The sequence below is a fragment of the Eupeodes corollae genome, chromosome 2, assembly GCF_945859685.1.
Source record: "Eupeodes corollae chromosome 2, idEupCoro1.1, whole genome shotgun sequence".
NCBI classification, from domain to species: Eukaryota; Metazoa; Arthropoda; class Insecta; order Diptera; family Syrphidae; genus Eupeodes; species Eupeodes corollae.
The window spans coordinates 9,491,587-9,518,172 of NC_079148.1; the positions used below are offsets into that span (position 1 = coordinate 9,491,587).

General features: G+C 33.1%; 2 protein-coding genes and 1 long non-coding RNA gene across 4 annotated transcripts in view; 2 read left to right on the forward strand and 1 right to left on the reverse strand.

Moving 5' to 3' along the window:
- Positions 1-23,301, forward strand: part of LOC129945514 (ubiquitin-like protein 3) — a 190,742-nt gene extending 167,441 nt beyond the window's left edge. For both annotated transcript variants that reach the window (XM_056055302.1, XM_056055301.1), the window contains 2 exons: positions 22,065-22,229; positions 22,307-23,301. In XM_056055302.1, coding sequence (XP_055911277.1) covers positions 22,065-22,229; positions 22,307-22,371 — 230 coding nt within the window. In that variant the 3' untranslated portion in view covers positions 22,372-23,301. The remainder of the gene's footprint in view (positions 1-22,064; positions 22,230-22,306) is intronic.
- The window catches only part of LOC129945513 (cathepsin B), a 112,970-nt gene that overhangs the window by 54,260 nt on the left and 32,124 nt on the right, over positions 1-26,586 (forward strand). The window lies entirely within an intron of this gene.
- LOC129945515 (uncharacterized) lies at positions 7,789-8,559 on the reverse strand. The gene is made up of 2 exons (XR_008781498.1): positions 8,151-8,559; positions 7,789-8,073 (listed from the first exon to the last, which is right to left on the reverse strand). It is a non-coding gene; the product is annotated as an uncharacterized LOC129945515 (long non-coding RNA).

Genomic DNA, 26,586 nt, shown 5'->3' on the forward strand with positions numbered 1-26,586 from the left:
AAAAGAAACAGAACAAACAAAAACACAAAAACTGTCAATTGATTGTGTCTTCTAACAGAGGGATATATGGAGAACTGTCAGTGTCAACTGTCAATTTCGCAAGAAAAATGATAATGAGCCATCTACGTACTGTCATTTTGGTGGCAGAGTTGACACTGACACTGACAGTTCTCCATAGATTCGTTTTATTAGAAAGCTTGAGTTTTGAGCTCAATAGTATCTATCCATTGAGGCTGCCAGATTAAAACATACATTATGTACATTTTATTCCTTTGAAATTAGAGTTTCGTTGGTTGAATCGTTATCCTGCCCACAGCGCCATCTAACGGCCATCTGTTTCTATCCACTGTATGGTAGATAAATAGTTTAACAATATGTTTATGAAGTATTACATGTTTTATGACGTTTAAACTTTACTTAAGAGAAACAGAAACAGTTAAACTGAAAATAAACTAATGTCCCTATTAATTTGGCCATAACTGTATGCACCTACAGAATATTATAATGCTGCTGTGCGCTGAGCCATTGTTTATGCTATCTTATGTGGTGATGTGCTCCTTTTTCCATTTGTTTATTTTAATTTTTCCGTACACAAAAAACTCCCACATAACAAAGCCCTTGATGGGTTTGTGGCGGTTTTGAGAGATGTTTTATCGATTTTGCGTTTGTATATATCGATAACATCATTCTGATTTAAATATCCGATTTTTGTTTGGAGTTTTAAATATTCCGACTTTATGTGAATTTTTCTCAATTTCCTTGGTTTCGAAATTGTAATTATGTAACTCTGGAATTCTGCTTTTATATTTTTTTATTGTTTTTGGTTTTGCAAAACAATAATTATTTTATTTACCTATTATTAAGGCAATTAAGTGGTCTATTGTTATTGTTGTGTTTTTGTACTTAAAATTGATTGATATAAGGTTCACGAAATCGTGACCCCACGATTTTTGCATTGTCAATAATGAAGTTTATTGTTTTCGATATTTTTACTTTTGAATGTCATATATGACAATACTCTCCATTGTTTTCGATCAAGTTCGTTGACATCTGTTATATGTGCATTACGGTTTCAGGAACTTGATAAAAGTACGGATATGTTTTTCAATATACGGAGTATACCAGATGTAAACAAACATGTTAGTTGAAGCCAATTCCACACCAAGAAATGTGTCAGATTGACTCAAGTGTTTAAAATTAAGTGCAACACTCCTGGAAGTTATGAAATGAATGGAATACATTTTTAAGCTGCATGAAAAGATTTCATGATTGTTGTCTATAAATTGACAGTTGCAAATGTCAAATTATGTTGACATTTCTGATCAGCGAGCTTTGACAATTCATTTTAAATCGTTTAACGTCAAAACAACACTTCCAAATTAAGGATTATGTTGAACAAATAAATCTACTTACATACCTAAGGTTGCGCTATAGTCCTGTGTGAACTAGGGCCTCACTCAACAAACTTCTCCATCTAGCTCGGTCCCTAGCTAGATGTCTCCAGTTTCGCGCTCCAAGTTGGGTGAGGTCACCTTCCACTTGTGCGTGCCACCTGATCCGCGGCCTTCCTCTACTGCGCTTTCCTGTGGGTGTCGATTCGAAGACTTTCCGGGCCATATAATTGGTTGCCATGCGCTGAATGTGACCCATCCAGTTAAGTCGTTGGACTTTTACCCTTCTAGCTAAGTCTACGTCGCTGTACAGCCCGTACAACTCGTCGTTTCATGTTCTCGTCCAATCCCCTTCGATGCATACGGGACCGTAGATCACACGAAGATTTTTTCTCTCGAACCGACCCAAGGTGCTATCATCCGCTTTTGTCATAGTCCATGCTTCTGCACCGTATAGCAGGACGGGGATGATGAGGGTCTTGTATAGCGACACTTTGATCCCTCGAGAAAGGACTTCACCACTCAATTGCTTTCTTAGCCCAAAGAAAAAAGAGTTATTCTGAATTTGATCTCAGCGCTGGTGTTGTTTTCTGCGTTTGCAGCGGAGGCTAGGTAGACGAAGTGCTTGACTACCTCAAAGTTACGTCTGTCGATGGTGACGTTTTGACCAAGACGTCGATGTTGTATGTCCTCTCTTGACGACAGCATGTACTTTGTTTTGCCCTCATTAACCGTTAAACCAATTTTTGCTGCCTCTGACTCAATACTCACAAAAGCCCCATTGACAGCACGCTGAGTTCTTTCGATTATTTCAATGTCATCAGCATATGCTAGTAATTGGACAGACTTTTGAAAGATAGTGCCTCTAGTGTTGACGTGTGAGGTCTAGACTATTCTTTCAAGTACGATGTTTAAAAAAATCGCAAGACAGCGCATATCCTTGTCTAAAACCCTTTTTGACAGGGAAAGGTTCTGTTAAGTTGTTTCCAACCTTTATGGAGCAGCGTGAAATCCCCATGGTCATCCTGCACAAACGGACGAGTTTGGCATACAGCTCGTCCCTGTAAATACTGTCATATGCGGCCTTGAAATCGATGAAAAGATTGTGGGTGTCGATTTGGTGTTCTTGGGTTTTTTTCCAGGATATGCCGTAGTGTAAATATTTGGTCAACTGTGGACTTTCCTGGTCTAAAACCACACTGAAAAGGTCCTATCAGGTTGTTGATGATGGGCTTTAGACGTTCACATATTAGGGCAGAGAAGATTTTATAGGCGATGTTAAGTTGACTGATTTCCCTATAGTTGGTGCAGTTTAGAGGGTCTCCTTTTTTCAGGATCACAAAAACAATATCGAGGTTCCATTCATCGGACATGCTTTCTTCCGACCATATCTTATAGATAAGTTGGTACATCCTTTCCTCCTAACCAACTTATCTCCAGCTGCTTTAAAGAGCTCGGCATTCAAGCTATCTGCTCCAGCGGCTTTATTAGACTTCAGCTTAGATATGGCAATCTTTACTTCGTCTAAATCGGTAGGACGGGATTGTTAGATTTCGTCGTCTATGTTGAATGGATCATCCTGCCTGACAGCGGAATTCGGTTCGTCGTCACAGTTTTACAGTCTACAGAAGTAGTCCTTCCATATCCTCAGCATTGACTGCGGTTCCACTTTAGTCTTTGCAGCCTTCTGTTCTAGGTTTATGTACCTGTGAATTTCGTTTCACCTGTTCATAAAACTTTCGAACCTTATTCCTGCTTTTATACCTCTCAACATCTTCGACCGCACGCTTCTCATGCCCTCTCTTTTTCCTTCTGAAAAGTCGGCGTTCCTCTCGCCTCTTCTGCTCATAGAGTTACGAGCAGCTCTCGTCCTTTTATGCAGCGCCGCTTTGCGTGCCTGTTGTTTGGCTGCATTTGCCTGCCGACATTCCTCATCAAACCAGGGGTTCCTTGTTGGTGGCTGCTTGAAACCCAGCACATCAGAGGCGGCTTTTCTGATTACATTTTGGCAATGTTGTCTCTGGTTTTCGATATATTGTGGTGGCGGCAGAGAACTTCGAGAGTGATTACTTGTAACTCGGTTGGAAAAGTATTTGGTGATCTCTGGCGATCGTAGCCGTTCGACGTTGTACCTTCTCCCAGCACTTCCCTGTTTTGCCTTGGGTCTGGAAATCCGAAGTTCTACCTTAGTAGTGGTCCGAGTCGATGTTAGCTCCTCGGAAAGTTCGGACATCCATGATGCTATAAGCGTGCCTAGCGTCGATCGCAATATGGTCAATTTGGTTGATGGTAGATCTGGAGAACTCCAAGTTCCTTTGTGGATGTTGAGGTGTAGAAAACGCGTACTGGCTACCATGACGTTTCGACCGCAGCAAAATCTATGAGCCTCAATCCGTTGTTGGAATTGTTACCGTGCAGGCTGCTTTTCCCCATCATTCCACCGAAGATGTCTTCTCTTCCTAGCTTGGAATTAAAATCGCCCAGGAGAATTTAATTATCGTAGCTAGGACACTGCTCATATATTTTGTCTAAGAGTTTCAAGAACATATCTTTGGTGTTGTCATCCTTTTTTGCGGGGGCGTGCGCGCATATCAGGCTAATGTTGCCGAATTCAGCCTTGATGCGTATGGTCATGAGGCGCTCATTGATGCACCTATAGCTCAAGACTTCTTGCCTAAGTCTGGCTCCAATGACGAAGCCGCATCCAAATAAGCGCTGTTGGTTTTCGTGGTACCAGTCACCATAGTAGATATCGCAGTTTTTCATCCTCTTTTTGCCCGGCCCATCCCATCGTATTTCCTGGATGGCTGTGATGTCTGCTTTATAGCAGTCTAGGGCCTCCGCTAATTCTTCGGCCGAACATGGTCTGTTAAGGGACCTAACATTCCACGTGCATATCCAAAGTTCGTTGTTGTAAATCTACTAGCTAAGTAGATTTATTTATTTCGAGCAAGGATCTACTGTTGCTATGAATGCTTAACGCATTAAAAACTATTGTTTCAATTAAAATTTAATACTTTCAATTCAAATTTAATACTTTTGTAAAAAGCCCTCTGCAATGTAGTACCTTTTATATATGTATAGTTCCATATTTTTGTTTAATACTACACTTATCACTAGCTTATAAGATATCTTATCTTAATGTGTATAAGTTTTCGAAATTGAAATAAATAAATAAATAAATAAATAAAGTCACGCTGATTGACAAAAAACTCTGCGGAATTCCCTTCCACGAACCTATGCAACTTGTCGTACAACATAATCATATCCATTTCAATTATGACGTTGGTTGTATAAAGACAAACTGACAGCTAAGCCTTAGATCTGTGTGGATGAAGTGTCAACCTTCACAAAACTGATTTATTCTCCCGGAAATATAAGATACCATATATTGTAACCTGTGCTTTCATAAAATGTAACAACCTAAAGTTTTCAGATGAGCAAAATATCAGTGTCTCATTTTAGAAAATTTGTTATTTTTGTGTTTAAAATGACAAGACGCTTACCTTCCAAATTTGAACGCAATCGAGGACAGACAGTATCAAAAATACTCCATTTAACAAGATGGAATTCACAGACTGACATTTCGGTTTGCCTACAAGCTAACTGCAGACTAAATGTGAGAAAGTGTGCGTGAAATGATGCAAAAACCAAACACATTCTCTCATTTAGTGTTCACGCCTATCAAAATGCTTCATTTTAGTCTTCAGGCACATCTAAATGCTTCATTTTGAATGTTTCATGGCCTCGTTCAAAAACTAAACAATCCTAACCAACAGAATCTGAAGTGCTGACATGGTCTTAAATTGGAAGATTTGTATAGCTTTTAAATTTTAACCCAAATAAATGTTATAAATGCATATTAAATAATATAAAATTGACCAAATACACATTTAATGATTTATTAGTGCTTGTTGAAATGTCCGAGTTCAATCAAATGAAATTGAAGATTAAATAATTATAATACTTCTATAATTAAATGTAATTCAACTTTACAACAATTATTTGTAAAAAACTAATTATAATTTAATATGAGTTATTTAATGCGCAGATGTCGACAAGTTGGTGGCTCAAGGAAGAAGAAGGTAAAAAAGGAAATATTTCAGCTGTCGAACTCGTCGACTCGTACAGAGTTGTTCGATAAGCCGTGTTCAGATGTTAGTGGATTTGTACTTCAGAAAATTGTTCATATCACTTGTGAAGTTCCATAGCCAACTTTAGCTAGTTCAGATTCCTCAATGAGATTAGTATTTTCACCATTTAAGCAGTTCGATAATCGCAAGACCAAATTTTAGTTTTGTTTGTTGCAGAAATATTCCTGGAAATTTGTTTTTTAGGGACTATGTTAGAGTTAGAATTTTGTTTGTAGTTAGATTTTGGAATAGAGATTTGAGGGAACCATGTTTTAAAAATAAGTTGTTTAAGGAATAGAAATAGGCAATATGGTTAGACACAATACCAACTAAATGAGTGCAATAAATAGATTAAAGTAACATTTTTTATTCCAGTATGGGGAACCGAACACCCAATAGAAAAAAAAAAAACGGTAAACGCTCCAAAACCCATACTTCATGACTTAATAATGTTATCTTCTATATTTACGTAGCATAAAATTGCGAATTTTGTAGCAAATGAAAATTTCTAGAAATTTTACAATGTGAACAATTAAATATGCTATGAAATTATTGGCTGCTATTAATGCTTATTTTTTTTTCTAAAAAGTTGATGAAGGTGCGCTGAAGCGGACATTTCTTTAATGAACAATGAACATACTTTAAAATATTTGTCTACGCTAACCTCTGCCTTATATCTGAAAACTATTGTATTTGTATATTTTCTTCTATATTCTGCACTTATAAATTGTAATCTACGGTAGTATTTATTATATTAAGAAAAACAAACATAAAAGTCATTTTTACTAAACACGCCCTTAAACAGTTATGAGTAAACTTGAACTTTGGTAACTAAACATGTTAAAGGAATTAATGAAAATTATATTTTGCGTTAAACTGTATGAATTCACTAAAAAAAATTCTGTAAGTCAACAATAAACATTCATGTCGATCAAAACGATTTTTTGACGTTTTCATGTTGTGATAAACGTCAAAATTTGCATTTTATTTGCTCTGCATTTATTCAACAAGTTCGCTATAATAGTTCTGATTATTTTTTTTTAAACATTGGTGTTCCTTTGATGCATAGTTTTTTTTGTAGCAAATACATGTATGTTTCCATCAATCAAGAATGTTATGGATAAGGTATTTTTCGATTATAACTCTTTTTTTTAATTTAATATTTATTAATCAAAATAGTTGCAAGCTTAAATCATTTAAAACATACCATAAATATACTTGGATTAATTAAATTGATACATATTTTAATTATTTGCAAAAAAATATTTGAATTCAATAAATTGCGCTCGCACCCTTAACTTGATGGTTCTTCGAACGTATCTTTGATACAATAATCCGAAGTTGATTATGAAATTTAAAGAATTTCGTAGTAATTGTTGTAAATGAGTGAATTAATTATATTAAACTGAAGTTGAACAAGACAAAAATGTACATTGATTCGCTATTAACAAAATGACTGCAAAACTAAAGCTTAAAACTAACTTTTTAATCGAAAAAAGTAAAAAGAAAAATCTGAAAAAAAAACTTATTAACCTCCCCATTTTGTTTTTGCTTTGCAAAAGTGCCGCTAGGCATAGTTTTTTTTGTTTCATGTACTAACTGTCAAAGCTACAAATACAACAATGTAAACAAACGGGTTTTGGAGAGTGAAAAGTACGAAAAATTCCGATCTTGGTAAATGGAGTACTTTTGGACAGAATCGTCGGATACAATTTTTTCGACTTCTTTGCCATCGTAATGCCATGTTTATTTAAAATCTGGAAGTCAATATTTTTTACGAGTGAATTTAATTTGGTTATGTAGCATCGATTCTTTCTATAATTCTGTACTTTAAATTAAAAAGAATAAATGTAATAGTTTTGATCTGCTTTAAAGTAGGTACGGTTTTCATTTAACGTCAAATATAAACTTCACTTTGACACTTGTCAAATATCAAAACTTATCAAAGTTAAATATGATTTTCAAACAATTACGTTTTAATTTCAAGTGAAAATGAAATGTAGATTATTTTTGTAGGTACCTTTAACTTCATTAAGCCTTATTTACAAAAAAAGGACTCATATTTCTCAGAATCTCTGAAGCATATTTTTCCTTTTTGTTATGATTAATTTCTTAGAAAAAATATGTTCATTACATTTTCTCTGTCAACCTTTTTTTTAATAAACAAGGTCATTGACACTTAATTCTGAGTAGATCTTTCAAGTTATCACAAACATTATAGCAAACCACAATTTCCCTGAAAAAAAATAAGGAAAATACATCACTTAGTGAACTATTAAATTTATTTGCGGTCATCACCCTTTTATCTGGGGGCTATTTTAAATTCCTTGAGAGCCACCATGACTGTCACACGAACGACTAAATGGTGTGGAAAAAAAGAACGACAAATTCTCTACTTTTCTCCTGCTGACTCACAAAACATCAGAATAACTAAATCCTTTTGCCTTCCATTAAATCCCATCGTCGTCGTTCGCCGTCGTCGTTGTCCTGATGGTCTTCTTTCATAGTTCTCATCGTTGTCGTCGGCGGCGTTGTCGTCGTGACATCACCTGGTTAGAAAAGCAACAGCAAAAAAAAAATTAATCAACCAGGTGTCCGCCTATATTGTATAACTACAACTACCTACCATTTATATCGACTATAGGCTTTTCCTGGCTACCGTTTAATTCTGTCTGCTGTATACCTAAGTAGGTATAGTAGGTATAAAGCAGTGCCCGCACTGTCAACAAAAGTGTAATGGAGCATTTAAGAGATTTCGTTGTTTGTATTCCGCCTTAGTGGGTCGGTCTCCATTTATTCACACGAAATTACCATATACACGTTTTGAGCGCATTAAAATTTTTGTCCCGGTCCCGATATACCTACCTACTGTGCCGCACTGCCTTCCTTCCAAACCCACAACCCGCAAACGTACTCTAAATAACTCACTATACCACTATAGCTTGGAACACCAATTCAACCCCAAACCCAGAATAGGAGGAGTGCCATGTGCCAATGCCATGCCGCTGCCAAATGCCGACTTTTATACCTACGAGTAACTATATATAATATAACGACATCTATGGGCGAAGTGAAACAATATTCGCAGAGCAAGCGAGCGAGGGAATAAATCACAATAACAAAGCATCGCACGCGTTCCTCGTTCAGAATACTAATTTCGCGCGAAAAAAAAATAAAACATTTTAATTTTTGACGAATTGTTTTGCTTTTGCTTCGCTCAAATAGGTACGTTTTTATTATTATGTCTATAAAGAGAGTTCTCGCACCCAATTGCTTAATCTAGAGAAGTATATTATATTTTGCATTGTGGAGTAGCTTTGATTTGTAAAGGGTGTTTTTTAGAGAACTTAAATGGAGAAGAAAAAAGTTCACTTCATGATTTAAATATGATGATTGCTTGGATGTAATCTTTCAATGACGTTTTCCATCATTTGAGGTTATAACCACCAGCTTTGTTTTTTGACGTATCCATTCAACTAAAACTGAGCTTCATAGCTGAACACACGGCAATGTTGTTTTTTTCGCATTTACCGAAGTTAATTCTGTGGCTTCAATTCTTGAAATGTCAAACCAAACGAAAATTAATGGCTGAATCATAAGCACTCTTCAGCTTCTGCTTCACCTGACGTTTACGAGTTCAATGCATTCTATCACAATGGAGCTTCGACCTCACGTTTCGTTTGACAATCGTAAGGAAAAGAACGTAATGTAATGTAATGGTATTTCAAACGGAAGCTCTAGTTCATTTGCTTTGTCTGACAGCTCAACAGCTGTAAAAAAATGTCAACAAACAAAATATATGCTCTTTGGAGGGATGAAATAATAGAAATGTCATTCAAATCAACCTCGAAGAAGGCCCACCGTAACGCAGACGAAGCCGAACCTGACCCGTGTTTGTGATTTAGCCATAAATCACTTGACCCCTGACAAAATGGCCGTCAGTTTAAAATAGTGCTGCCAACTTAAAGTTCTTTACCTCCATAAAAAGAACACCCGTTATACTTTTTGCTTTGCAGAATAGCTTTGGTTTGTATAGCCTAGAATTCTAAATGTTGCCATTTAAACTCTAATAAAAATAATGTTTATTTTATTATTTTTCTATCTACTCGGATAATTGTTGAATACGAAAAAAAAAAATGGCAACAATATGAGGACTTGAATTTTAAGAGGTGTGTTTTGTTTTTATAGAAACAGGCATCGTCATCACTAATTGATATCTGATACACGATAAGCTACCGAATTTAGAAGAAACCGGAATAAATATTTATTGAAATTTTATTCTTATGCCTTGATTACGTGATTCGAGTAAATTTCAGTTAATAAGTTAAAAATAAAAATGAAATGAATCGAAACAAATGTGTGCTATAAAAAAATATTTCGATCATAAATATAACTTTATCGAATTTATTTTAAGGAATTCAAAATAAAAAAAATTTACATACGAATGAATATTAATGCAAAAATAAAATTAAAATCTTTTCTTACGATTTTGGTGCTAGAATAATAATTATATCACCTTGTTATTTATATTGGGAGTTTTGAGGTTAAAAATTAAGTACATGTTATACAATCCCATAAAAGCAACTTTCTTCAATAACTTTTAAATACGTTACGAATAACTTTTGTATCCTGCTTAAGTAATTGTCATTGTACTTAATATTTCTGATCTTGTTTTTTGTATTTTATCATAAATGCCACAATTTAATCTAATTATGTAAATAAGAAGTGACGTTTGGCAGCACTGTTTTCCAAGAAAAATCTGATCTTTTTATATTTAATTATAACTCCCATTATTCAATCTATTTTTGTAAATAATAAGTGAAGTTTGGCAGCACTGTTTTCCAAGAAAAAGTATAAACACAATTTATGGCTTATAATGTGCCATAAAGTGAGAAATGTGACATTTTTCAAATGCTCGCCCTTGATTTTCGTTTTAATTTTCGATTTAGGTATATTTTAGCGAGAACCTGTTGTATATTCACCTTTAAGACCTTTTTTTTTTTTTATTTTTAGTTCGTATTAACTTCAATTTTTTTCGCGACGAATAAATTTGTTTTCTTAAATTTTTTAATATATGATATTGAAAAGTAAAAGTATGCATCATAAATCATATTGTTATCTATAATGTATATTATATTATTTACGTTTTGTTAAGAATTTGTGTGGAAATATGTTCTCAAACTTATATAAACTCACATTTCTTAAGTCATTCGTCGTTCGTTGGTCGCGCTCATGTCGTTATGCTTAGCAAATTTCGGGAACTGTCAGTGAGGCCGTTGGCCTTAAAAATAAAAGAAATGTCATGTCATAGCAAAAACGCTGCACAGCCGCCATTTTGATATTAATAGATTTACAAAAATGATTGCTTACACTGATCTCAATTATCTGGATTTATTTTTCAGTACTTCTGAAACAAAATGCGCAAAATACCCTATTTTCATCCAAAAAGTTGCCTCGTTCGCTGGCAATGATTTTTGCAGCCAATTGTTCCTAACTCATTTTTAAAATAAAAATGTATAATTTAAGCCCGGTATTATACCCAAGAGAATCCTCGGAAGCATCAAGGATACGGAAGATTCTCTCGACAAATCCAACCATGACTAGTTCTCTTAAAAAGTCAGATAATTCATGGACTAGCTCTTGCGAAGAAACGCTAAACCTGCTACTAGACACCCACTTCCCAGATAGCAACAAACCGTCCTGGGTCGGGTATTAACTTAACTTTTCCTCAAGGTCTTGTTACAAAAGAAAAATTGACATTGGCTCTGAATAGTTTCGAACCTTATGAATCTCTAGGTCCAGATCAAATCGTACCAGCTTTGCTACAACTTACCATTGACATAACATTGCCCATCATTGAGATGATCTATAAAAGTTGTCTAGATCTGGTCTATATACCTCATTCCCAAGGCGGGCAAATGCTCGCATGTCAACCCTAAAGATCTAACACCTATTAGCATATCATCATTCATTCTCAAAGCTCTGGAAAGATTGATTGATATCCATGTACGGAATAGCATTGATAAGAGACGTTCGATGTCTCAGCATGCTTACTGCAAAGGGAAATAGGTAGAAACAGCCTTGCACACTCTGGTAAGAACTATCGAATACTCCCTAGAAGAAAAGAAATATAGCATGATGGCTTTCCTGGATATTGAGGGCGCTTTCAACAACCTTGACACATCCGCTATTACTTCTGAGTTGATTAATCTAATGTTAAACAGCAGGATCATCAACTCTAAGTTAGGGGATTTTTGTACGAAAAGGTCTGTCGGTAGAGGCACTCCGCAAGGTGGTGTTCTATCCCCTCTCTTGTGAAACATAGTGGTTAACGAACTACTAATATCCCTTGAGAGGGAAGACTACGGAGTGGTTGCGTATGCCGATGATGTTGTTATCGCCGTCACAGGAGAACATCCTAATACACTGAGAGACCTCCTCCAAAACGCACTCAATATGCTCACTAGATGGTCTGATCACTGCGGACTTAAGGCCCAACTATAATAGACTTAACCGAGCTTAAGCCAGCTTAAAGGAACGAACCTATAGCTTGTTATTGCTATTATTTTAATAACACCATATAATAAATCATTAATAACTGAAACACAAGTAAATAACTTTAACTTTATTATATTTAAAATAAGTTTTGAGTTTTATAGGTTGGGAGCTTTGTTATATTAGCATCCAGCACACAAGACAGACGAGAATATTCTAATAAGTAATGATTATAAAGTTTTTACAAGGAAGAGATAGCAAGGAGGGAACCAAAAACATTCTGATTTAGTATGCGTTCAGAATATTCGAGATCGGAAGCGTTCATTAATTGAAAGTAAATAATGGTCGCGTTCATTAATTGAAAGTAAGAATGGCCGCGTTCAAACAAGCAACTTATATATGATGCGATGCAACTTTGTTAACGCGATTGAGTATTAGGTGAATAAATTAATATCCACTACAAACCAATACGCAGCCTTATATGTCACTAACCATAATAGACGTTCTGCTCAGTTTCGTTAAATTTCCATTTAAATGGCTCGAGCGTAAGCAAATGTCAAATTTGCTTAAGTTACTTGAATCCATTATGGTTACTTTTTGTTTTGACGATAACTTCTGATAACTTTTCGTTCGGTTTTGACATTAGCTTACTTTCGGTTAAGTCTATTATAGTTGGGAAATTTACACGGAAATACAAGATCCCAGTAATTGTATACCTCCTTCAATAAAAGGTGGTCCACTAATTTTTACCAATAAAGCCAAATATCTTGGTCTGATATTGGACAACAAATTAAGTTGGAAATCTAATATTCAGGAAATAGTTAAAAAAAGCTACAGCAGCTTTTTTCCTTTGCAAGAAAGCCATAGGAAGCGAATGGTGTTTTCAACCTCGCATAACCTACTGGCTATACACATCGGTCATCCGACCAATAATTATGTACGGGGTCGCAGTATGGTGGACTGCACTGAAGAAAGTCACATACTATGACAAACTCAGCAGAGTCCAACGCACTGCATGTCTCTGCATAAGTGGAGCATTGAGAACCACACCCTCAACAGCGTTAGCCACTCTCCTCCATCTTACATCCCTCGACATCTTTAGTAAACAAGTGGCAGCGAGTACAGCTATAAGACTCAACGCCTCATCTCAATGGACCAACAACAATGTGGGGCACTTAATCATTTTGGACCTCTTTGGTTCTATACCAAAGTACATAGTTTACACTATTCCTAAACCCCAATTTGGAAAAAACTTCCGCATCTTCTCTGACAGTCAGGCTGCTATTAAATCTCTTGACGGTCTCTCAACCAAATCTCAAACGGCCCTTGATTGTCGATCGTCGTCTCTTATGGAGATGGCGCAGCAATTTAACATTCATCTATGTTGGGTGCCGGCTTAAGTTTGTGGATTCTAAATACGCAGTCACGTTAACCTAACCTAACCTAAACTAAAACCCGGTATTCAAAAGTATAACTTACTATGATAGTTTGGCATAAGTAACTGAATATAATAAACTAAAGATTTGACAGATGTCATCAAAACAAAATGGCGGTTAAGAGCAGCCAAAATCGTATAAGTATGTTATTATTATGAGCCCTGCCTCTTGCCATAAATTAACAAACAGCCACAAATTCAAATCTTGCGGGTTGTGAAAGTCTTTAAGATATAAATTTAATTGAATGCTTATAACATTGAAAACATTCACCTTTTGATTTTCTGTTTAAGGAAAAAAAATTGAACGCGACTGTCACTGTGACATATTACGGACACCTATTTAGATATTCACATTCAACGCAACTTAAGCCCTAGTTTACATTTTTTTTTTCAAATTATTTCGTCGCAGTAAGGAAAAACCACAAAGAAACTTACACACCCACCCATATTCTAGATTAATCATTTTTAATAATATTTCACGTTCGCAATTGAAATAGAATCCATTAATCAAACAAATAAAAGCAAAACGCAAACAAAATGTCAAAACATTCAATTTTTGCATCGACTCACATATTTATGTTTATAATTCAATTACTTTAAAAATGATAAAGCTTAATCAAATACCATGTTTATTACAAAGAAAATGCGAAATGATAAAATGCAATAGCAACAAATAAAAAAATACAAAAGAATAACAAATAAATTCACAAATTTTGTAAACAATTATTTTTTCAGTGGAAATCTGCATGTTCTAGATAAAATTTACCAAAAGTCATATAAAAATGTATATGATTCGTTTTTGGGCTCCATCCAAATCCAAATCAATTACTTTCTGCATTTTATAATAAAAGCGATGAAAGAAATTCAAATTTCAGTGTAGAAAAATGTTTAATTTATAAATTTTTTGTTTGGTTTGACAGAAGGAGAAATGCAAAAATCATTTTTATTTATTTTATTATATTTAAAGGCATTTCAATGCTGCATGATACATATTTGACAGATGAATAGATTAGATATAGGGAAAGAGTGTGAAGTTTCTAAATGTTGTTGAAATGTTTTAAATAATAGTGAAAGTGAATATAATTCATGAAATTTAGAATGTCTTAAACAAGGTTACCATACTTGTTTCCATTTGACATTAAAGCAGCACACATCGTGTAAATACGAAATAAAGTTTGGCATCACTATTTTATCTAAAAAAGTAACTACTTTATTTGACATTTAATATTGAAATGTTTTGAAAAGAAGAAACAACATTTTTATCGTGACTTACGAGTATTTCAAAATCAAATCACTCTGTGTCTTAAGCAACAAAATTTGTCCTACAAGTTTGTTTCCGAAGCCTTCTGTTTCAATTTGCTTACGTCAGTTTAATTAAAAGAACTCTTGTGGTTCTGAATGGTTTCGTTAGGTATATGGGTGTTTTTATCTGCATGGTTGTAATCTATGTTTTGACAGTTGAGAATGTCATATTTTGCTGTCCCGTAAGGTTAACCAATTCAGTATGAATCGTTTATCACCAGAACAACGCTTCCAAATTGTGGAAATTAACTTTGAAAAACATAAATCTGTTCGCGAAGTTCATTCAGCACTTCGTCCATTTTAAGGTGTTAATTGATGAAGCTGATTTCTGGTTAAATGATTTTGTCAATAAGCAACATTTTTGTGTATGGTGCGAAGATAATCCTGGTGGCGAATAAAAAGTTTTGACATTTTGACATTTCTGTGGGCTGGTTCAATAGCCTTATAAAAGCGAATGGTAGGTTCGTTCAGTTCGAGCGCCATTTTGTTTGAGTATCTATTGTTATCTGCTAACCTTGTTTAAGACTCTAAGTGCCATTTTTATCAAATTTTTGTTTGCTACATTGTCAGCTTCAATATAAACAAGAAACATTGAACGAAGAATTAAAACTGACAGAAGGCATCCTACTAAAGGCATTTTTATAAAAGTTCTTCGATTAATAACTTGTTTAAGTTCTTCGTTTAATAACTTGTTTAAGTTCTTCGTTTAATAACTTAGTAAAAACAAACAAAATTTAACGAAGATCCGAAAGTAACTAAACAACGAATATAAATTATTATGACACATAACGAAACTTTACGTTAAAGTGAAAACAAACAGTTCTTCTGTCATTGAAGTCCCTTAAAAGCACAACTTTTACACATCGTTATCTTGCCCTTGGAAGGTTAATCAACTTCTTTGGTATAAACGTCTCGTCTACGTGTGTTCATTAATAGCCAGAGAATAAAAAAATAAACTAAAGAATGACAGTCCGTCAAACTTTCTCTAGTCATTTAATTCATGTTGTAATTAAGTAGATTATTATTTTAAATGTGTAGCTAAGAGAAACCCGAGGGCAGATATAAATAAACATAAAACCTTACATTTTTTTACAATCAATTTAATCTGATTTTATTGTAATGTAAGGAATGTAAATGTAAACATATTGTATACACATTGCATTTCTGTTGAATACCGTCATTAGTACAAAATATTTACAGTAATATAACAAACAAGTTTTTCTATATTTCCGCCTTTGGGTTTTCTTAATTTGTGTGTTTTTCTTTTTGCGTTGGTTTTTGCTCTCGCTCTGTTTGACATTTTATTTTAAATATGCCTATGAAATGTTTTTAAAACATTTATTTCATGATTTAAACGAAAAAAAGAATGAAAACAAATTATTTTGAAACAAAGAAAGACTGTCAAGGCCAGGTCTTCTATGTGACATAGCAGCAACAACAGCAGCGACAGCAGCGCCATGATGATGATGTTTATAATGGTGGGCGGTTGATACACCATTTATACCCAATAAAGTATTATTTACCATATAAAACTATATTGTTGTTGAGTCATATCTTCTTTGATGGAACACAACAGAATATGTTGTAGCTACTTCTCTTTTCATATAGATATTTATGTTTTGTTGGGCGCTGCGTTCAGCGTTGTTTCCATTAATTTCCTTGTTGTTCGTTCAGCATGCAAAGTGCATAGCATGAGTCGTCAATTGTTGAAGTTAGTTGCTGTAGAAAATTAATACATCCTGGTGCTTTGACAGTCAACGCACAATTAAAATAAATATGAATAAACATAATTTAAGATAATTAAATGCACGCAACGATGTCAGTCTGCATAACGACATCCAATATTCTGTATGTAAATTTTTCAAAAACATCGATATTTCTCGCGCAATGAAAAATCAATTCGCAACCAGAAAGTAGTGACGTTTCTTAAGCTTAGTTTACACATTTGAAATACCTCTCAATATTGGCAGATGTTCTGTGCACAATTTTAACCAATTATTATCTATCAATCATATAAACCCACAATTTCATCTGTCAAAAGTGACAGAAAAAAAATGTTCAGCCAATCGTCGCCAATTTTTGTATATAAAAATCGGCCGACTTCTTGCAGTCGCATGAACACGTCTAAATACCATTTTTTAAACGCGCTTGCTCGACCCGTTTTTTTCACTTCTTTTTCAAAAACATCGATATTTTTCGCGCAATGAAAAATCAAATCCCAACCAGAAAGTAGTGACGTTTCTTAAGCTAAGTTTACACATTTGGAATACCTCTCAATATTAGCAGATGTTCTATGCACAATTTTAACCAATTATCTATCAATCATATAAACCCACAATTTCATCTGTCAAAAGTGACAGAAAAAAAATGTTCAGCCAATCGTCGCCAATTTTTGTATCTAAAAATCGGCCGACTTCTTGCAGTCGCATGAACACGTCTAAATACAATTTTTTTTTAAACGCGCTTGCTCGACACGCTTTTTTCACTTCTTTTTCAAAAGCATTGTTATTTTTCGCGCAATGAAAAATCAAATCCCAACCAGAAAGTAGTGACGTTTCTTAAGCTTAGTTTACACATTTGGAATACCTCTCAATATTGGCAGATGTTCTGTGTACAATTTTAACCAATTATCTATCAATCATATAAACCCACAATTTCATCTGTCAAAAGTGACAGAAAAAAGATTTTCTACCAAAAATGTGTCTAATATTTGGACAAAATCAATCAACAGTATAAACGAACAATTGATAAAAAATTCCGAATTTTCAACTATTGGACTTCTTTCGAAAACTTTTAACAGTTCGTAACAATGAAACTTGAACAATTGATTTGACATAACAACAATAGTTAACTTTATTTAGAAAATGAACTAACCATTGGAAGTCTGCAAAAGAAGTAAGATGGTTGTTTTTTAAAAACAAGTCAGACACAAAACAAGAAACAAAATGCTTTTTATCATTTTATCACAACATCATTACTTTGAATGAACCCTAAAATGCCAAACCCCAAAGCTTAAATTCTCAAGGTTTCACTTCTAATCTCAAATTAATAAAAAAAAACATTGAGAAATGAAAATAAAAATTATTTACATAAATAATTAGCACAGTTTATTTTATTTATACATCTTATTTTGTATGTGCTAAATAAACAATTTTTGGCACTTCTAACGCACTTTTCAAATGACGTGCGTTAAAACCTTGACTACGCTAAGTTGAATATTATATTCTTAAATTACACACAAAAATCAGTGATATCATCGATAAGCTCATAATTGGAAATTAACATACATTTTATGGTTCATTTCTTCATTTGAATTGAATTTTCTTTCAAAAAGAAAAAACAAGGTTAAAGAATAGTGGAGGTTTAGCTTTAATCTAATAATGTGCTTTTAACCTGAAATTGAGACTAAATTGATTGCTCGTATATTAGTCTTAAACAATTTTACACATACACACTTACTTTCCGCGCATCAAAATGGATCCTGGTCGGTCGCCATTTTGAAATTTATGAATTTTCAATATTAATAATTTCACAAGTTAATGTTCCTAAAATTTGAAAGATTTTGACAATCACAGAAATATAGATGACATACGATGTCAAACACCTGAAAATAAATTTAACACGACTCCATGCATCATTCTCCAGTTGACTTCTAGTGGAGAGTTCTGTTTACATTTTATTCTTATGTCCTGTCAAGTGTCAACCCTGCTGAGAAAATTTCCGGAAATCTCTGAAATATAAACTAGGCCAAATTATTTTTTCAAGGTTCAACTTTCATTTTTAAATATCCAGAGATGTAATCGGGCCTTAAATCTGTCATCTGATTCATTAGCATAATTGACATATTTTTTTAACTTTCAAAACTCATGGGTGAAAAATGTTTACATTTACTTTTTGGCACCGATTCTTTTCCACTTGCTTCCTTATTTTATTAAAATGTTACTTTAATCTGAACAGTCTTCGTGTGAATTAAGTAAACTAAATGGAAAAATATCATATCAGGTGAAATCACTAATTTTAAATACAAAAAAATTATAATTAACTTCCAAGAAGAAAGAAAAAAAAACTTATCATTCATATAAAATTATAAATTTAAGGCTAACACAGATAATACGGTTAAGTAGGATTTTCATTTCAATTCACTTACAAGTACCCCACAACTATGTTTGTACATTTTATAGCAGAACAAATAATGCAAATTTCTTAGAAGTTCGTCAAGTCTTTAATAGGCTTTCAAGTTAATTGACATTAAGTATAATTGCGCCATGCTGCTATTTGAGTGTCTGTCATGTCATTCATGGTCAATGCCATTTGGTTTGTTGGTTGTTGAATTAAGTCTAAAGCTGGTTATTATGCTATGTAGATTAATTCATGTTGAAACCACATTCATTTGTGTATACATGGTTTTGAAGGAATGACATTTAAATTAAGTAATACAAAAAAAACTTGAAAATAGAGTTTAAAAAATTATGGGAAGGTACAGTATGAGCGACCAATTGTTGGTTTTATGCATCGATTGATTGCAATATTAATAAAATATGACAGCCATTTGAAGAATGAAATGACATTTACTTCCTAAATGTCATTGATGTTGTTTAGGATAAATTTCCTCAGGAAAAAAAGTTCATACCTCCATTTTGTAGTTTTAACATCAAACAGTTTAAAAGGCAATTTAAATAGTAAAATGTCACTTGGCAACACTTCAAATATCGAAAACATTCAAAAATATTGACACTTAATACTGAGAAACAACAAATGCGTTGAGTCTGTTCTTTTTCTTAACTTTAATCTCAGACAGATAAGGTACCCAGATATCTTTTTGTTTGTGGTTACGTGTAAAAGAGCACCTGATCCAAAACTGCGATTATGTCAAAAAGGTAAAGTAATCCAAAAATGTAAGGTATATGTGTGCATCTGACAGAACAGCTGATTCAACTATGGTTGAATTTGAAGGAACGCGAAAAATGCAATTTCAAATATGGTTGAATTTGAAAAAACCGAAAACTGCAATTGGACCGGTTCAGAACATAAAATACTTCATATGAAGCAAATCGAGTTCTACTTGATTTTTTAAATGTCAATAATTACAAACTTAAAATTAATATACATTACAACTTTTCTTTATTAATCTTAAGCTTAATTTATTATCTACAAGAAGAACTCCTTACAAAAGCTATGATTATAAAATAATAATTATTCCTTATCAAAGTTGACAGTTAACTTTTTAACACAGATGATAAAGTTATAAAGTTCAGTTGACTGGATCATCAAACGTCATTTTGACATAAGGAAAAATGATTAATAGTTGGTGATATTTGTTTTCACTAAAGGCAGGTTCAGACAACTGCATTCTTTGAACGTAAATCGTGACCAAGGCAACTTATTAGCTTTTAAGTAAATTTCAAACTCTGAACCTTACTTCAAAAAATCTACCTTCTGTTTATCGTGTCAAAAATCATTGTTGTCTAGAAAACTACATTTAGGCAAGGTATAAGTCCATCGCGACTTGTATTTAGTATTGTAATGAAATAAATATTACTTATTCCTTTTCCAATTTAAAAAGGAACCCTTTTACACAAAACAGTACCTAAATGTAATTCTGCAGAAAATAAACAATATAACAGAACAATAAAGTTCAGCTTTCAGTTGACTGGAAAAACACATGATCAGATGTCATTTTGACATAAGAATTTATTGTTAGTTGGTGAGATTTTTTTCACCAAGGCAACTTATTAGTTTTCATGTGTCATACATTTCAAACTCTGAACCTTACTTCAAAAACTTCTACCTTCAGCTTATCATGTCAAAACCATTGTTGTCTAGAAAACACTATTTAGGCAAGCTATAAGTCCATCACGACTTGTATTTAGTATTGTATTGAAAGAAATGGCTCAACTTTCCATTACCGCAGCACGAGTTTCGACTCGCGTTTTTTTTTATTTGATAGATAAGTGCAAATAAGTAATAATTATATTTTAAATAATTTGCGAAGTTCACTTTTTTACATACAAAACACGCAAAAATGGTTGATTTTGACATTTCTTACCTGTTTTTTGTTCAGACTTGCTTTTTTTGTTGGGGATTTCTTTGATTTTAGAGCTCAAATGCAAAAAGTACTTTGCATATAACCAAATTCGCACCCACCCCAAATCCTATAGTGATCCCAAGCAGCTTTTAGTTGCATGAAAATACATGATGAATTGTCATTTTGACATACGTAGACTTAACTTGATAGTTAAGCCTAGTACGCAGCTGAAGTGAAACTAATTTTTTCGGCGGTCTCCAAGTGTAGAGCAAAATGAAAACGAAAGAGTTCTGTCAGCTGTCAAATTGACAATTGACAAGGTCTGACAGTCAGCTGCTGGTAAACAAAAGTGGAAAACAATTCTATTTATTAACATTTTGTTGAGCAGTTTCTACATAGTTTTTTCATTTCTGCAGCTTTATTACTCCAGAGGCTTGCAACGGCTGAATTATTTTCGTGAAGCCTATGCTCTAACTTCCGAATAGCTTCACTGGCTTCGACCAACGAAGCCAGTTTCTTTTTTTCCTCCGAAGAGAAATCAATTTTTTTTTCTTCGGTATATTTTTGGAAGTTGAAGTTCACTGTTCGTCTTCATCACTTCTTGCACATCACCAATAACATCTTCAACATCCAGAGTTTCAAATTCAGAAATGTATTGTTGGAATACATTAGACAAATCAATTTTATTTTTAATTTTAAATCAAAGTCAAAAAATCGAAAGTCACGAGTAAACAATTTTTTTTTTTTTAATACAAAAATTAAACGTCAAAATTTCGCAAGCAATTAATATACCGGGCAATTTAATTGAGAACGAAAAGAGTGGAGAATTGTAGTAAGAAATCTAGTACAGCTATACACTAAAATGACACATTTCGTCGTTCAGCAGCGTACTGAAAAACGAAAATCACAGCGAAATTTTTCGTTTATGATTTCCTCATGACAATTTTATATGGGAATTTCCGTTTCGCATCAGCAGCGTTCTAGGCTTTGGGGAGATTTTGGATTGACTAACTTTCCAGTCAACTTTCCAATAAAGTTGCCTTAATTCGAATTCAATTTTTTGGCAGCTAGCCAATCAGTGTTAGTCGTTTGGTCTTTCTTGGAAGGTAAACTGTTCTAGTCTCCAACATCCCTTTTAAAAGTTTTTTTTTCTATATTCTACAAACAGCTTAAACTTTAACCTCTTATTTAAATATGAAATAAATTTCTGAAAATCTTAAAAATAATTTCGATTTAGTATTATTTTCTTACAGTAAAAAATCTTCATTTTCTTAATTTTTCAGATTGGGAACGTGAAATAGTTTCGAAAGCCGAAATTCTTCGTCTCATATACCAAGGTAGATTTTTACATTGCAATGTAACATTAGGTGCACTAGGACTTCCATTGGGCAAAACGACTGTAATGCATTTAGTTCCGCGTGATAATCTGCCAGAACCCAATTCACAAGGTAATAATAATATAAATTACATAAAATTCAATTTAAACAAATTAATAAATAAAATGTACTTAATTTTTCTTTATTAGATCAACGGCAAAAAAGTAAAGGTGGATCCAGTAGATGCTGTTCAACGACATGCTGTATTTTGTAACTAGGTGTAATAAATCGTTTATTTTTATATAAATATTAGATTTTTTAATTATTCTATAAATAATTTGAATTAAGTTTTACTTTTATTAGATTAAATATTATCATTGAACAAAATTAAAACAAAATTATAAATAAAATCGTTACGTTTCTTGTTTTTTATTTTATCCTTTTTTCTTAAATTTTTTGATTTAATCGAACTGTTTTTTGTTTAAATTTTTAGTAAAAAAAAAAAATTATATACTATAAAATTTTAAATTTAATATAAAATAATGAAATTTTATTTTCGTCCGCTTTACTTTTGCAAATGCATATATAAATATATTATATACTTATACACAAAATAAAAATTAAAAATAAAACAAAAATCACCTAACTGAAAAATGTATATTACTAAAGTAAACTTTAGATTACTGAATGTGAGATTAGATTAATATATAAATAAATAGATATACAAAAACAAAAAACAAGAATAAATAAAAACAAGGCTATTTAGATGAAGTTAAGGATACGAAAAAAGGCGAAAAGAGTGATTTAAAGAATGATTGTAATAAATAATTAATAAAACAAAAAAAAAAACTTCAATAAACCTATGCATATACACCATACACATAGTTAATTTTAAGCAACAAAAACAAAAATGATAATAACTATAATTAAACTAAATAAACTGTCAAAATTTTCTAAAAGAAAACAAAACAACAAGTTATATACATAAACTTTTAGGGGAAAAATGGATATTCACGATAGATACACTCATTCAAAAGAAAAGAACAAAATATGTAATACACTTTAAACAATTATTATTATTGAACAAAACAAAAGTATTCCAAATATAACAAACAAAAACATATATAAATTACAATATTAGAGAACACAACAAACAACTCACAACTGCGCATCGAAAAACAAAAAGAAATTAAATTAAAAAACATCATAAATACATAACATAAAAACCCATTTGTTTAAATTAAAAAAAAAAAGAATTAAATAATATTGCATCGTTACCTTATTTACTCTCATACAAAACCTATATTATATATTTATTTGCGGTTGTACATTTAGTTTTTCAAATGTTACCCTTTATCGAACGATGAAAGAAAAATCTTAAATCTTGTTAAATCAAATATATTTGCCCTAAAACTAAAACAAAAACAAAAAGATAAAGAAGCTATAATAACAGCTTAATTTATATTTAGTAAAATATACAAAATGGTGCAAAAGAGTTTCCATATTAATAAAACAAAAGAAAATACGTATTTATGTACTTTAAATTGTTCTTGTTGAATTTGTATCTTTTCATCTTTTCATGTACATAACAAAAAACACATAATATTTATTGAGGTCATCAAAAAACAAAAAAACAAAAAAGCTTGTATTTTAAATCTTTAATAAGAAATATTTAAGGGATTCAAAGTAAAAAGATGTGTTTCTATCTGCTACTAATTTGTATTTTATGGTATTTCAAAAACGTTTTTTAACTTATGTACAATATGAATGTGCTTGTCAAAACAGAAACCAAATTGTTAGCTGAGACTTTTTGTTAATTTTGATTGGTTTTTGATTCTATTGTTTGAGTCTATTGATTTTTTAAAAAAAACTAAGCTTTTGTAGTATTTATGCTTATGATTTGATACTTAAACCTTTATTTAAATTTTCTTAGCCCATATTCTGAGGTCAATCCCTTTTTCAAAAGACAATCACACATACTTTTATTTCATAGCCTTGCAAAAGAATCTGAAAATCAAAAGAATATTATTTGAACTCAGTTCAGATGAAAGTTGAAATATCTCTGGTCTGCAAAATTAAGTTTTTTTCTGACCCACAAAGAATTTTTGTCCTAAATTCGAATCGCGTCTCATAACTTTCATCTATTTATCACATCTGAGTTTTAAAATATTTGTTTATTTACTTAGGTTCTCAGACTAATGGGCATATGGCCTCTACTACGTCTACGCGCCATCGTGTACGGTTTCCGGAGATGTGTTTCAGCTCCCTTCAAATCTTTCCTTGTGACACTGATTCCGCTTTGACTGCCCTGCGCCATGTGCTTCTCGGATGTCCAGCTCTTCTTCCTTCTTGTGTGACGGATTCCACTGAATTGATTGGCCTGCAATGCAGTCGTTACCTTTTCGAAGCGTATGTCCAATCCATTGCCACTTACGTCTTCGTATTATAGGTAGGTAGAAATGGCGATCTCAAGGCAACCTAGCCTGATTAGCGCTGTATTGCGCCTTTTTGATACCAAAAACTCGTTTGACCTTTGATTGAAAGGGATAGATTTATAGAGAAGCTTCATAGCGATTAAGTTAGAGCCATTTTGTCGCATTGAGAAAAAAGATTAGGTCTCTAATCTTTGTCTCAGATAGCTCATCAAGTTCGTGAAAGAATGCTTTTCCAAAGTATTTCATTCTAGTGTTTGCCAAAGCAGGACATTTGCAGAGGAAATGGATTATCGTTTCACTTTCTCTTTGGTTACTACAGCTACGGCAAAAGGTGTTGTAAGAGATACCCAACTTCTCTGCATAAACTCCTATAGGACAATGTCCGGTACAAACCGCAACAATCCTGACTATGTCTTGTCTTGGCCTGCATAGAGGATTGTTTGTACGGGTTAAACGTCTTCGTATTATAGATTCTATAGGTTCCTGGTCTGTTCCTCTATGAAGGACCTCATTTAAAATACGATTTGGCCAGAAAATCCTTAAGATGTTACGAAGTCATCTATTTACGAAGGCTTGCAGCTTTCTTGTTATGGCTGAAGTGTTGCACCCATAAAGAAGCACAGGGGCCTTATTATGAGGTTCGCGGCGGATCGTTTTCAATTCGACTCACGTCGTATTTCCTTATTAACGAACTCGCAGCGAAGCGAAAATAGTTCTTCCTACATTCCAGTGATTTGATACTTTGGGTTTGACTTTTTCTAACAATATTCCAGTAATTTGACAGCTTACCACAAATTTTGTTTTGTTTTGATTGAATTTGTGAAATTTGTGGTGATTTATTCAATATTTTATATTATATTGTGGATAAATTATAAGAATATTAAAATAACTGTTTTTTTGTATGTAATTACAATCAAGAAAAAATCCACGAAATCAAACAGTGAACACTCTTTCGCCTATGAATCCGCAAAAAAAAGCTGTCGGATTTCAACTCTTCAACAAACATTATGACATTTTAAATTCACCTTCGAATTCGTTAATTAATCGAATTCAAAACGAAGAAGGCGAAATTATTGAAAAATGGCAAACTCGCTAGCAAAACATAATCAGGCTTCAGATTCGACATTTGTGCGAAACAGTCGTAGCTTTGTTCTTAAGCTAATAGAGTTATTCCTTCAAATTTTCGACAGCATACCGAACGATGACGTCTTGTTTTTTTTCGAATTCGAGACTTCCAAAGTATTGAAAGCTCTCCACTTTTTCCACTGGTTGCGAGAAAATATTTACTTAAGACGATGGTCGGGTTCGGAGGCTGATCATTTTTCTGCTTCTCTCTCCACACTTGTTGTCATTTGATGGAGATCCATGATCCTATGAGAGAGTAAGCAAACATCGTCCGCGTAATCCAAGTGCTTTAAATAGGATGTCAAAGTCAATTGGATCCTTCCGCTACCTGACAGAGCTGAGCGTACATCGCTTATCACCAACAAAAGCAATATTGGCGACAGAATATAGCCCTGTCTGACTCCGTTTCGGATTTTAAAATCATCTGACAACCTACCATCGTGCAGAACGTGACACTTGGATCCATCATAAGCTGCTTCAAGAATAGCAATAAGTTTTTCTGCAATGCCTCTCCTCTGCAAAGCTAACCTGTTAACGCTATCAATATACCTATTTTAAAATGTTAAAGAAAACCAAAAACGGTATTTTTAAGGCTGAGATAAGACACAACATAGCAATAAATTGTATCATGGTTTTGCAAAGAACAATGATCGGACAATTAACCGCTCCGACGGTTACCTCGATAGGGCCGTGTATGAAGTTTTTAGTGAGCTGATTTCGTATCCCAACTTCGAATTATAAAAATAATCACATATATCAAAACTTGATGTTGAGACAGTTAAAATCTATCAACTTATGAGGATTTTTTTTAAATTAAATTGAATATTAAGGACAAGAATTATAATGAGTGAATTCTCAAGAACTCTCATAAATTAAATTTAAAAAGCACAACAAATTCAGAAAATGTATGGGGTCTTTATTTAAATCTA